The sequence below is a fragment of the Oncorhynchus keta genome, chromosome 22 (assembly GCF_023373465.1).
Source record: "Oncorhynchus keta strain PuntledgeMale-10-30-2019 chromosome 22, Oket_V2, whole genome shotgun sequence".
Lineage (NCBI taxonomy): Eukaryota > Metazoa > Chordata > Actinopteri > Salmoniformes > Salmonidae > Oncorhynchus > Oncorhynchus keta.
In genome coordinates, this window is record NC_068442.1 from 27161852 (window position 1) to 27176067 (window position 14216).

At 40.2% G+C, this 14216-nt stretch overlaps 2 protein-coding genes across 3 annotated transcripts in view; one reads left to right on the plus strand and one right to left on the minus strand.

Moving 5' to 3' along the window:
* Nucleotides 1–338: 338 nt before the first annotated feature.
* On the minus strand, nucleotides 339–5950 carry pnp6 (purine nucleoside phosphorylase 6). Its single transcript, XM_035798610.2, has 6 exons — nucleotides 5709–5950; nucleotides 3729–3898; nucleotides 3238–3341; nucleotides 2520–2695; nucleotides 2101–2291; nucleotides 339–1987 (listed from the first exon to the last, which is right to left on the minus strand). Exons 1-6 carry the CDS (start codon nucleotides 5735–5737, stop codon nucleotides 1791–1793), a joined length of 867 nt encoding a protein of 288 aa, XP_035654503.1. The 5' UTR covers nucleotides 5738–5950; the 3' UTR covers nucleotides 339–1790.
* A 1235-nt stretch (nucleotides 5951–7185) lies between these two features.
* The window catches only part of hydin (HYDIN axonemal central pair apparatus protein), a 66757-nt gene continuing 59726 nt past the window's right edge, over nucleotides 7186–14216 (plus strand). For both annotated transcript variants that reach the window (XM_035798611.2, XM_035798612.2), the window contains exons 1-4: nucleotides 7186–7296; nucleotides 9854–10038; nucleotides 10369–10494; nucleotides 12155–12274. In XM_035798611.2, the coding sequence (XP_035654504.1) occupies nucleotides 9904–10038; nucleotides 10369–10494; nucleotides 12155–12274 (381 nt within the window). In that variant the 5' untranslated portion in view covers nucleotides 7186–7296; nucleotides 9854–9903. The remainder of the gene's footprint in view (nucleotides 7297–9853; nucleotides 10039–10368; nucleotides 10495–12154; nucleotides 12275–14216) is intronic.

Below are 14216 nucleotides of genomic sequence, written 5' to 3' on the forward strand. Positions count from 1 at the left end.
GGCCAAACCCTCCCCTAACCTGGACAAGGCTGGGCCAATTGTGCACCGCCCCATGGGTTTCCAGGTCGTGGCCGGTCTTCGACAGAGCCTGGACTCGAACCCAGAATCTCTAGTGGCACAGCGCCACTCGGGAGGCCCACTTGCCCTTTTAAAACAAAGCATAACATAAATGTACTACTCTATGAAACACATTAAAAGACTGTTCTCTTCCCATATTGCTCATGAGTCAATATGAACATAAACGAGAGGTAATAAACCATTCCATTCAAAGGATTTTCACTACCTGTAATCTCACACTAACATTGCTCCTGCACAAACAAACACACACAACCTCCTACTCAAGGTGCTCAGTATTGTTTTGCCTTTACTGCATGTGACTCTCACAATAACAGTACACAATTTTATAAGTGTAATTTTCTGGTTTTAAACCGTATATTATGTGAAAACACATTCGATTTTAGGTCAACTGAAATTAAAGTAAAGAAGTTAATCTCTTACATACAGTACATTACTACTCCTCAACTGTGAAAAACATCTGACAACAACAGTCTCCTTTTTATGATTACGAAAATAACTGGTCCCCAATATACAAAACATTAAGGACACCTGCTCTTTCCATGACATAGAATGACCAGGTGAATCCAGGTGAAAGCTACGATCCCTTATTGATGTCACTTGTTAACTCCACTTCAATCAGTGTAGATGAAGGGGAGGAGAGTTAAAGAAGGGATTTTAAGCCTTGTGCCATTCAGAGGGTGAATGGGCAAGACAAAAGATTTACGTGCCTTCGAACGGGGTATGGTAGTAGGTGACAGGCGCACCGGTTTGTGTCAAGAACTGTAAGGCTGATGGATTTTTCACGCTCAACAGCTTCCCATGTGTATAAAGAATGATCCACCACCCAAAGGCCATCTAGCCAATTAGACACAACTGTGGAAAGCATTGGAGTCAACATGGGCCAGCATCCCTGTAGAACGCTTTAAACACCTTGTAGAATCCATGCCCCGACTCAATATTAGGAAGGTGTTCCTAATGTTTGGTATATTCAGTGTATGTTAGAGTTTAAAAAAAAAGTTTTACTTCTCATCACTCTGAGAAATTTGATTATTCTTATAACCATGATGAGTTTTGGCGATCTCTCCATCAAGGAGCAGTCGGATTCTAGAAAGGTAGAATAATAAGTCTAACAAGGAAGAAATATACATTGTTAATCATTACTAATGAGCAACAACACAATGATTGTTGGTCCACGTGATATACAGACCATTGATTTGTCTTTCAGTGCTTGATCCCATGATCACATTGACCATGAGATTAATTTGTACTTAATAATTGTGCAATACATTAATGTACATGAAGGCTACATATCTTACACTTCAGTGTGATGCATTTTCAGTTTTGTTTTAATTCAAAGGAATATATTATTTTCAAGTATTACATTACTTTATAGCCATATGGACAACCCCTTTTTGAAGAGGTGAGTTTGGTTAGTATGCCTCTTTACAGTGCTTCAGTTTAGAGATTACACAATGAAGACAAATCCTAGCCTATAAAATGTCAAATCAAACTGAAGTAGCAATACTAGCATTAGCCTCTGTGCTGAGAAATGTAAACAAATAAGACATCATTTAAAGCGATCTAGCCTTTCCTTCAAATTACGTATATCATGTGATTGCAATGATCTGTCTGCTAGCTATTTCTCTAGAATATATGCATCTGTGCTTTCTGTATAACATCACCTTACAGTAGCTATGTTCCTGGGCAGTTAACACAGACAGACTGGGGCTGATCTACATCTTAGCCAGCAGGTTACTGATCAGCCTCTGTAGGTCCTGAGTGCGCATTCTTGTGGTATCCAGTACCTCCTCATGGTTGGCCTTCTCCTGGCTGTTGTAGTCTGTGACCACCTTGTTGGTGATGAGAGACAGGCCAAAGACACGAAGACCACAGTGACGAGCCACCACCACCTCAGGGACTGTACTCATACCTACAGAGCACAGAGAGGGTGAAAAAGAAGACAAGCACTAGAGTTCTGTAGAAGAAATGGACATCTATTGAAAGATTTCAGGGCATTGATAAAGCCCAATGAACCATACTAACCCACAGCATCTGCGCCTAGTTTCTGGAGAGCTCTGCACTCTGCGATGGTCTCAAAGTTGGGACCTGCCACCATGCAGTACACGCCTTGCTGGATGAAGGAGGAACAGCCCTGCTCCTCAGCAGTCTCTTTGGCCAGTATAGAAAGGTCTTTGTCATAGGCGTCCGACATGCAGGGAAAACGGACTCCAAACCTGAAGAGATACATAAAGTCCTGTGTCATATCAGAGACCCTCAATGTCAGGTAAAGGATAAAGTACAATCCAAGAAGTCCACAAGTATAATACCCATGCGCTTTACTGTAATATAATGCCAGTAATCAGGCTTCTCAGACAGCAGGAACGTGCAACATGACCCTTCCTTCCAAAGATCAAGGGACTATACTAGACTGCTATTCTAACCAGGAGTGATGGAAGGCTCACCTTTCATCGTTGTGACCACACAGTGGGTTCTGGCCTGCAAAGCCTGGCATGTTGATGTGATCCTTGATCAGCATGATGTCACCGACTTTAAAGTTGGGGTTCAGCCCCCCAGCAGCATTTGTGACAATCAGGGTCTCCACCCCGAGCAGGAAGAACACTCGCACCGGGTATGTCACCTAGAGAGAAAGAAGAACTAGAGATAAGAGATCACATGCTCAGTACTAAAAATGTTTAATAGCAAGCCTGCACTGTTTTCATTTAGTGTGTTCCCTCAGGCTACTACTCCACTATCACATATTTACAATACAACATCCATGTGTAGGTGTGTGTAGAGTGTGTGTCTTATCATGTCAGAGTGCAGATTCTATTGTGTCCAAAGATGTACGATGAAAATTCAACTCACACTGTCAAAGGTTAACCCAACTTGCCTGGTATGCTACTTTTACAGAGGTTAAAAGCTAACTCAAGACACTAACTGTGTTATTCTAACATTATGGGACTTATGTTCTTCATAAAAGTACAAACTGGAGAAGTATCATTGAGTATCTTCACTACTCATTTGAAAGAATATAGTAGCTGCATTTAAAATTAAATATCATCCCATAAAACAGGTGTCAGGTTTACCATGGGATATACAAGCATTTCAATTACACTTCCACAACATATATTAAAATGTAATGAGGATATGGCTCTGGTGTGTGGAGAGAGTGGAGCTCACTGTGGCAATGTTGTAGCCTTCGTAGAAGTGGAAGCGGCCCTGCATGCAGACACACTGCTTCCCCTGCAGCTCCCCAAAGACCAGCTGACTGGCATGTCCTTGTACTGCAGTGGTGCAACAAGAAAAAAAGGTGGAGCATTTTTATAGAATTACTGAATGTAAATATTTCAGTCAGGTCCCAAGGACAGGAAGCAGCAGCCAGCATTGGGTGAAGGTCTGGTTCTGGGTCACAGTGAAAGATTGGTGTTCTTACTTCAACTTTCAAAACATCCACCTAAATATTTCTTATCTAACATTAAATGATTAAATGCATAAGTTATCAATGATCATTATAACATATATTGAGCTTTGGTCAAGTGTTCACTAAGCATAACACTGTAAGATAGTATGTAATGTCTACAGGATGATGTAATGATGCATGTACAAACTGAAGACAGAGTGTTGCTGTACATTTTCCGGTGGGACAGTACAGGATAAGGATATTGTCTGACCTGTGCTGTTGGGGAAGCATGGGATGTCCTTGTAGGGAAACACGGTCTTGTTGTCCAGCAGGTCAGCCAGGCCGCCCAGGCCAGAGCCACAGATGATGGCTACTTTAGGCCTCTGCTCAGTGTGGGACAGCAACCAATCAGCTGTTTCTCTATAATCCTCATATTTGTAACTGAGGAAAGAAACATAGTAAGTGCATGCTATTCAGTGAAATATAATAATAATAATATATGCCATTCAGCAGAAGATTCTATCCAAAGTGACTTACATTAATTTGTGCATATATTTTTACATATGGGTGGTCACAGGAATCGAACCCACAATCCTGACGTTAATTTAAATCATCAAAGGTAATATGTGTTTCAGCTGAGATAGGTTACTATATACCTTTCATCTGAACACAACCAATAGTAACTTTTCTTAGTTGATGAGCTCAACCTGTCAATTACAGAAGGGTGATCTTCAAAAGTATCTTAGCAACTTCTACAGCTGGTAACAACAGAATCACAGACACAACACACCCTGTAACCCCCTCTCTTGGTTGTGTGTGTGTGTGTGTGTGTGTGTGTGTGTGTGTGTGTGTGTGTGTGTGTGTGTGTGTGTGTGTGTGTGTGTGTGTGTGTGTGTGTGTGTGTGTGTGTGTGTGTGTGTGTGAGAGAGAGAGAGAGAGAGAGATCGATAGATAGATAGATAGAGAGAGAGAGAGAGAGAGAGAGAGAGAGAGAGAGAGAGAGAGAGAGAGAGAGAGAGAGAGAGAGAGAGAGAGAGAGAGAGATTATCTACTTGAATTAAATTGAATCGTGAGTTCAACAAAATGTAATTAACTTCTACACATTCAAACTCTACAAGCACATCGACTTCATTTGAGACACATCACTGTTGTCGGCAAACTCATCGGGTGAATGATTGATTGCAAGTCCTGTAATTTAAAAGCAGGCTTACACAGCTTTTATAAGTTACCATAAACCCAATTAGATCACTTGACTAGAGGTCACTCTAACAAACATTAGCTGCAGAAGGCAGTTTGAGTTCTGCTAGTAAAAAAATAAATATCATCCTCCTATTCGATGTTAGCAATAAACCTCCAGTCACCATAAACTTTTATATCGGCAGGGCATGTTTTATGGGTTGTATACGCTTCATAATAAAGCTGGATTTAAAACGGAAAATAGTGGCAATTCAACCTTCTGCTCGCTGTAGTAAAATGGTGGGAGCTACAAAGGCTCAGTGAGCAAGTGAAATAAGCAGCAGGATTGGATGATTCAGTGGCAGCGCAGTGCGGAGGTGTCCGTGGTGCTGCTGCCTGCTGCGGGATCAGCGCATTCCATTCAGGATGGTCCACAGAGCCGCGCGAATGCACACTCCTACTGAACCAGGCGCACAATGAACACGCACAATGGCCACTCATTTTGTATTTATTGACAGACAACGGCGAGTCCCTTTCCTTTCAAATGAGCTGGCAAAAGCTAGGGCTACTTTCAATGCTTGAATTCGTTTTGAATAGAGTTTGCATGAAAAGGAAGCATGTTTCTTTAAGTGCTGCCCACGCTAACGTGTATCTACGTATGAGGATGTAGGCAGCCTAGTTACTAACAATGATAGGGAGATAAAAAGCTTAAATTGTTAACCTTATAAATAACATACATTTTTGATATGTAAATCAACTATTTGTATTGATATCTATCAAATAGAGCCACGATAATCTCTTGCCATATGTGAAAATATGCCTATTTCATGTAGCCTAATCAACCGACACATTGCTACCCACGATATGACGATTTTACTGACCTAAACTGGCATTTTGGCAGAACTTTCATGGGTTACTGTGAAAATTATTATAGGCTCTACTATGTAGCCTATCGGGAGGACAACCGTTCACTTATATATATATATATATATATATATATATATATATATATATATATATATATATATGCCATTTACTTCGTTTTACATCGATATAGACCAATATGTTATTTTACCTGCATTTGTTTGAGGATGACTTGTTCATTGCTGATGATGAGGTAAAGCTACAGTAGAAATGGTTTGTTCGTCAGCCACAGCGTTTAGCTACAAACGGTACTCGTAGGACAAGGTCAGTGATGGGAGGGTGGCGTGACGGAGGAGGAGTCGTTGGACTTGCGGTTCCTTTGAAAGGTCTCGTTGTTCTAATCCAATTGTCTAACAGACTGGGGCGCTCACTGACCCGCGCAATAAACCTTGAGGACTGACACTGACAGCGGGCTAGCCGTTGACAACATAGGGAACTGAAAGGATCCTATGACTAATGCAGAACAAATAATACACAACTCTACATTAAAGCTTAACCACAAAACAATGATTTACTGACAGTGAAGGTGCATGAAGGGGAACTTTTGTCTACCTGAAACCACGCTCTCACACTGAAAATACCCACGTTAATAGTTTGGTTAACACTCAGAGCAGAGACCTCAATTAGTCAACTATGATTTGGGCTGGGGGGGTAATCCCCCCCAAAAAATATAAATATAATATGCCCACTCTTTTGAATGTCTCCATGTGCTCTGACTCATGTGAAATGCAAAAAGTGTGGTTAGACGTCAGGTTTTGGCCTGGTTGTGTAGGACTACATCGAGAAATATTGCAGTTTGCTGGCTACTTCAAGGTCTTTCTCGGCCCTTTTGCTGAAGTCAAACCTCTACATTTACATTTACATTTAAGTCATTTAGCAGACGCTCTTATCCAGAGCGACTTACAAATTGGTGCATACACCTTATGACATCCAGTGGAACAGCCACTTGCATCTAAATCTTTTTTTTTTTGGGGGAGAAGGGGGGTGAGAAGGATTACTTACCCTTACTTACCCTATCCTAGGTATTCCTTGAAGAGGTGGGGTTTCAGGTGTCTCCGGAAGGTGGTGATTGACTCCCTACACTGTTGTAATATTCTAACTCAACCTGACATATGATATCTTATCAATTAATGTGGCATAGGGAGTTAGGCCTGGACTCATACTGTAATTTTTTGGTGATGCAGAATAGGCATGTGCATTTTGAGAGAAATCCCCTGGTATCAGGGTCTTCAGGACAAAATAGTCTGCTACTCTATTATTCATGATCTTTCACACGTTCTACTACCTAGTGCATACTCATGCATATGTCTACTGGGATAAAATAACTGTTAAAGAAACATTAAACATTTTTGATAGCAAACATTACAAATATGCTGGCACCACAATTTATAGATTAATACCCCAAATGTAGCATACATATTGTCTAACAAGACTTCCAAACTGTTTCACATGTAGTTTGAGTGCTCAGAAAGGAATGCATACATAGCCTACTAATGAAGCCTAGTTAGATAAATCTAACATTTGTCATCTTGATACCCAATTAGAATTATTAACTTTGATCATATCTATTGAAACCCACCCTTTTATTCCCGCTTTGGACACGTGACCAATGATCAATGAGGACCACGTGACCAATGAGAAGCAACCAGCACGCCCGTAGAGTCGGTGCCATGGTAACGGCTAAATGCGCTACAAACTGAAAGGAGAGAAAGAGAGGGACATCTATTGGTGACTATTCTGTAAGTTTAAAAACAAATGCCAATGCCTGGTTAGTAGGAATATAAAGAACCTAGAACTGAATATAAAATGTTTGAACTGGCTTGATAATGTAGACACATTTACTGAAGTTTATAGCTAACGTTAGCTAGTTGCTAACGTTAGTTGGTTGCTAGTATAACGTTATTGTACTGTTTGCAGATTTGAACGCAAGACGAAATATTGACAAATTTGGATGGATTCAATATACCTTCGTTACCAATAATAATAAATTACTGTTATCTCTGCGCACAGGCTGTAATTGATCCAAAACACGAAATAAATTACTTTTGAGCACTGTTTACCACCAGACTTGCCAAGTAACATAACTTCAGCAGGGAGGAAGAGAGGCCCAACTCCGCGGGAAATCTCTCATTCAAGCAGGTTTCGTTTTTTCGCCCACAATGAATTCGTTTTTTGTATGGCGATTAACGAGAGAGTGATGAATTTGGTCAACAAAAAATGAATGGTTTATTTGCTAAGTTATTGAGGTTTATTTGATCGAATAGAAGTTTCGTAATGCTTAAGTTGTTTACGAGTGTATAAGTAGGATACGAGACATCCAGGTGTTGTGCCGAAAATCTCCCATGTGCCAGAATTCTCCACCCTTCGCGTTCTTCATTGCTGCGACTTGCTTGCTAGTTGATTTCTGCTCTTCACTCCGTTGTCAGTTTAGCTTACATTTCACTGATCTAAGTAGCAGAAAGCATTTTTGGCTGCAGTTTTACATTTACATTTAAGTCATTTAGCAGACGCTCTTATCCAGAGCGACTTACAAATTGGTGCATTCACCTTATGACATCCAGTGGAACAGCCACTTTACAATAGTGCATCTAAATCTTTTAAGGGGGGGGTGAGAAGGATTACTTTATCCTATCCTAGGTATTCCTTAAAGAGGTGGGGTTTCAGGTGTCTCCGGAAGGTGGTGATTGACTCGGATTTTCGGATTGGAGATTTGTTTCAAGTGTATGTGGCGGATCAAGTGCGCCCTGGGCGAACTCCCCTTCAGTGCCCGCATCCCGGGGCGCTCGTGTCCCGCCCCCGGCAACAGACGCCTCACAAGTCCTCAACTTGCAGCTCCAACCAGTCTCAACGTAAACAGTGAAGAGGCGACTCCAGGATGCGGGCCTTCTCGGCAGAGTTGCAAAGAAAACGCCATATCTCAGACTGGCCAATAAAAATAAAAGATTAAGATGGGCAAAAGAACACAGACACTGGACAGAGGAACTCTGCCTAGAAGGCCATCATCTTCACTGTTGATGTTGAGACTGGTGTTTTGCGGGTACTATTTAATGAACCTGCCAGTTGAGGACTTGTGAGAGATCTGTTTCTTAAACGAGACACCCTTATGTACTTGTCCTCTTGCTCAGTTGTGCACCGGGGCCTCCCACTCCTCTTTCTATTCTGGTTAGAGCCAGTTTGCGCTGTTTTGTGAAGGGAGTAGTACACAGAACTGTCTGAAGAAAGGTGTTTGTTTCTGCCCATTTTGAGCCTGTAATTTAACCCACAAATGCCAATGCTCCAGATATTCAACTAGTCTAAAGAACACAGCGTTGTTTCAGAAAAAAGGTATTTGTTTCTGGCCATTTTGAGCCTGTAATCAAATTCACAAATGCTGATGCTCCAGATACTCAACTAGTCTAAAGAAGGCCAGTTTTATTGCTGCTTTAATCACCACAACAGTTTTCAGCTGTGCTAACATAATTCCAAAAGGGGTTTCTAATGATCAATTAGCCTTTTACATGATAAACTTGGATTATCTAACACAACGTGCCATTGGAACACAGTAGTGATGGTTGCTGAAAATGGGCCTCTCTACTCCTATGTAGATATTCTATTAAAAATCTGCAGTTTTTAGCTACAATAGTGATTTACAACATTAACAATGTTTACACTGTATTTCTGATCGATTTTATGTTATTTTAATGGACAAAAAAATGGCTTAAAAAAACACGGACATTACTAAGTGATAAAATCATTGATATGTTTAAAGATAATGATTCAATAATTGTACCCTGAAACGTAACCATTAGCGAGTATAGTTTATGTTGCATGTATAAGGAATACTTAAAGTATTAAACACAAGTCGAATTAGGTTGGACTGGGAGAGAGAGAAATGTGTGTGTGCCTAAGTAAACACAGAAGAACAGTGGTGAGAACTATGGAGAAGGATAAAACTCACCTACTGTTTGTGTGTATGTACAGTATGTGCGTAGGATACCTACTGTTTGTGTGGAAGTATGTGCGTAGCTATAAAATGGATGTCTTTGTATAATGGACTTCAGAACGTTGTCGTGAATAAACTGTACTATCTTTTTGCATAAGCTGAGTCTTTGACTAATTGTTATTAAACCCATGGTCTTACAGATCTCAGGGATTGGTCAGAGCTATTGATTGTCAGTTATTATCATTGGGATTGAAAATTCTCGTGACACTAAGTGAACCCAAACTTTTGAAGGGTAGTGTATCTACTAGAATAAAGACTCTTAGTGAGTCTGTCTTGTTGATTTCTAAATAAATGAATGTGTTCATATTCAACAGGATCCGCTGTATTCTCAAATGAACTAAACAAAGAAAGATCCAACTTTGCAATGCCCACCTCCAAGGTTCAGGCATCCCATGCGGCTCTGCCAAGCCTGCCTCTGAAAATACCAGAGGGATTCAAGAGCAAAGTGGTGGCACCCAGGAATCCCAAACTAGTTAGAAGAGAGGATATGCCTAAAAAAGTGAGTACATTCATATGGAGTGTATGTTTTTAATATACACATGACTTGCAGCTATTATTGAATATATCCTCCTACTTCATTATTCATTTATATATATATAAAAATGTGTCCCTGACTTTGAAATGAGTGCAGTTCTATGTTTACTTATTAATGAACTAACTGATGGAGAGATGTTATTATGGGGAAAATTAAGCAGAATGTGTTTGAGTTGACCTATTCTAAAAGGGGAGAATAATAACATTCCAGGAATATGTCTGTGGTCAAGAATGGACATTTTTATTTAATGATCACTCATGGATTCTGTTCATTGAATTCCCTTTCTCAATGTAGTTGACACCATCCGCTTTTGCACAAGAGATGTCTCAATCTACGGAGGAGCGTCTGGCAAATACACATGCGATGCACCCACCACGCATTCTAGAGCTGATAGACATGACTGAGACCACTCACCAGAAGGTAAAGTCTATGCAAATGCACTACAACAGGATTTCCCAACTTGCGGCCTACAGGCCGAGTTTGGTGATTCTACAAGTTTTCTGAGCAAAAATAAATACATTTCCAAAGTATTCCCACACATACTAGAAGGATACAGTATATGTGATTGTATACAAATGTAAGCAAGGTTTGAAATTATTATGTTTTAGTCTAATATTATATATGTTTAGGCTCAGGGGTCACGTTAATGCAGAATTTAGTTTTTCACATAGAACAAAATATATAAAACGCATAAGAAATATCTTGCTGGCCTCCTGAGTGGCGCAGTGGTCTAAGGCACTGAATCGCAGTGCTAGCTGTGCCACTAGAGATTCTGGGTTTGAGTCAAGACTCTGTCACAGCGGGCCGCGACCAGGAGACCCATGGGGCGGTGCACAATTGGCTCATCGTCATCCGGGTTAGGGGAGGGTTTGGCCGGCAGGGATGTCCTTGTCCCATCGCGCACTAGTGACTCCTGTGGCGGGCCGGGCGCAGTGCACACTGACACAGTCGCTAGGTGTACCGTGTTTCCTCTGACACATTGGTGTGGCTGGCTTCCGGGTTAAGTGGGCATTGTGTCAAGAAGCAGTGCAGTCTCTTGGTTGGGTTGTGTTTCGGAGGACACACGGCTCACGACCTTCGGCTCTCCTGAGTCTGTACGGGAGTTGCAGCGATGAGACAAGACTGTAACTACCAATTGGGGAGAAAAAGCGGTAAAAGAAGGGGTGGGGGGAAATAATATCTTGAAGCGTTTTGTAAAGGCAGATCTAAAATGCTTCTTATTGTAATTTCTGCTCGTCATCAGACCAACGTTAATTTTTTCCACTCTGATGAGAATTCATGAACAGGCATTCTATGAGCAGATGTGTAGCTACCTTTCTCCTGTACTTTTGGTGCAAGATTAACTTTCAGCAAAACATTAGGAAATGTAGCTGGCTACATTAATTCTAAGATAAACATTAGAAATATGATGGCCATGCAACGTTTTTGAAAAAAATACCTTGCTTTTTCATTGTAAGCTCATTTACTTGTGTGGCTGCTAGCCGAATAGCATTGCACTTCTGTTATCATCTGATGAAAATGAAGATATTGTCTGTCGAATGTGTTGTACTAATATATTTTTTGTGAAGGAAAACCATAGTTGCATGCCACGATCACTCGATTGTATTTTCTGTGAAGGAAAACCATAGTTGTTATAATTATTTTCCAACCAGCTTGTCCTTAAATCAGAGCCCATCTTCTGAAATTGTATACAAAATTAAGTCAAATAGGATGAAGGGGGTTCAAATCAAGGCATTCTCTTTTTCACTTACAAGCTGGCCGATTGTGTGGAGTAAATTTCCACAGTTGCAGAATACAGAATGCATCATCATTACGAGATGAAGGTCATTTTGACAGAATTGATATTAAGTTTATGAACCCTTCCCTTAGTCAGCATTGTCTGATGTGACCTCCTACTGTAGTAGTAGAGACCATCTAATGTAACTTAAACAATTGCAATTGTTATGTAATAATTATTATGTAATATTATTTTGTAATATGTGTGTTACTAAAGGCACAATGTGGCTTGCTCAAAAAAGTATGTTATTGTTCCTACCCTAAGAATCCTGTCTTTTTTACTTTTCCTCTGTGCTGTTCTCAGTTCTCTACCATTGATGTGGACCAGGCCATGTTCCAGCCATACCCCTCAGAGATTGTGTTCCAGAATTATACGCCCTCAGAGACCTATGAGATTTCACTGATTCTCCGTAACAATGACAAGGTAGGGCAGGGCGGGTTTGGGTACCAGGGAAGCGTGGAAAGTTGATGTGAGGCTGAGCGAGCAGCCATGTGGAGAGTGGTTAGTTCTGGAGGTTTTCTTGATCCATCTGAATTCCCAGTGATAATTGTATGGCGTACGTTATTAGGACACAATGCCCACTGGTCATTAGTTACAACCCCATATGTGCCACACCAATATGTGATTGGATTCTTCATTAAAAAGTGCTCCACTGCAAACACTCAATAAACTGTAATTAATCAGATGAAAGGGCTGAATCATGCATGGATCTATCATTTAAATGGGCTCGATTACAGTTAGAAAGTATGTCTCTCCTAAAACCCTGTCATGGTGTCAGAGATAAGTCAAGGAAATATATTGATAGCCGTAGTCTATACATTTAATGCATAACCTACCAAGGATTTAGAAGAAATATCCAAATGTAACTGTCAGTCCATTATAAAAAGGTGTAAGTGCATGAAATCTGGAGAAGTTCTGTTTTCGACACATGAAAAGGCATAACAATGTTTTTACAACTCTACAATGATTGATATGCTTTTAACTTGCCTCTCAGTTATGTTACCATTGATCAACGATGATGTTATGTCTCTTCTTTCACATGTTGATAATGCATTGTGGAAGTCACAGAGGTACAGTAATTTTACTATGTAATGCAATAGTAATTCCCAACATAATAAAATCTCTGGCCCAGCTATGTGCATTGTTACCCATTTTCTTATAGGCTACAGTGCATTATTACCCTTTTCCTTACAGGCCACAGTGCATTATTACCCTTTTTCTTATAGGCTACAGTGCATTATTACCCTTTTTCTTATAGGCTACAGTGCATTATTACCCTTTTTCTTACAGGCCACAGTGCATTATTACCCTTTTTCTTACAGGCCACAGTGCATTATTACCCTTTTTCTTATAGGCTACAGTGCATTATTACCATTTTTCTTATAGGCTACAGTGCATTATTACCCTTTTTCTTATAGGCTACAGTGCATTATTACCCTTTTTCTTACAGGCCACAGTGCATTATTACCCTTTTTCTTACAGGCCACAGTGCATTATTACCCTTTTTCTTATAGGCTACAGTGCATTATTACCCTTTTCCTTACAGGCCACAGTGCATTATTACCCTTTTTCTTATAGGCTACAGTGCATTATTACCCTTTTTCTTATAGGCTACAGTGCATTATTACCCTTTTTCTTACAGGCCACAGTGCATTATTACCATTTTTCTTACAGGCCACAGTGCATTATTACCCTTTTTCTTATAGGCTACAGTGCATTATTACCATTTTTCTTATAGGCTACAGTGCATTATTACCCTTTTTCTTATAGGCTACAGTGCATTATTACCCTTTTTCTTACAGGCCACAGTGCATTATTACCCTTTTCTTACAGGCCACAGTGCATTATTACCCTTTTTCTTATAGGCTACAGTGCATTATTACCATTTTTCTTATAGGCTACAGTGCATTATTACCATTTTTCTTATAGGCTACAGTGCATTATTACCTTTTTTCTTATAGGCTACAGTGCATTATTACCATTTTTCTTATAGGCTACAGTGCATTATTACCCCTTTTCTTATAGGCTATAGTGCATTATTACCCCTTTTCTTATAGGCTATAGTGCATTATTACCCCTTTTCTTATAGGCTACAGTGCATTATTACCCCTTTTCTTATAGGCTACAGTGCATTATTACCCCTTTTCTTATAGGCTACAGTGCATTCGCAATATTCCTCACACAATAACATGTGGTCCTTCTGTAGCTCAGTTGGTAGAGCATGGCGCTTGTAACGCCAGGGTAGTGGGTTCGATCCCTGGGACCACCCATACGTAGAATGTATGCACACATGACTGTAAGTCGCTTTGGATAAAAGCGTCTGCTAAATGGCATATATATATATATATATATTATATTATATATA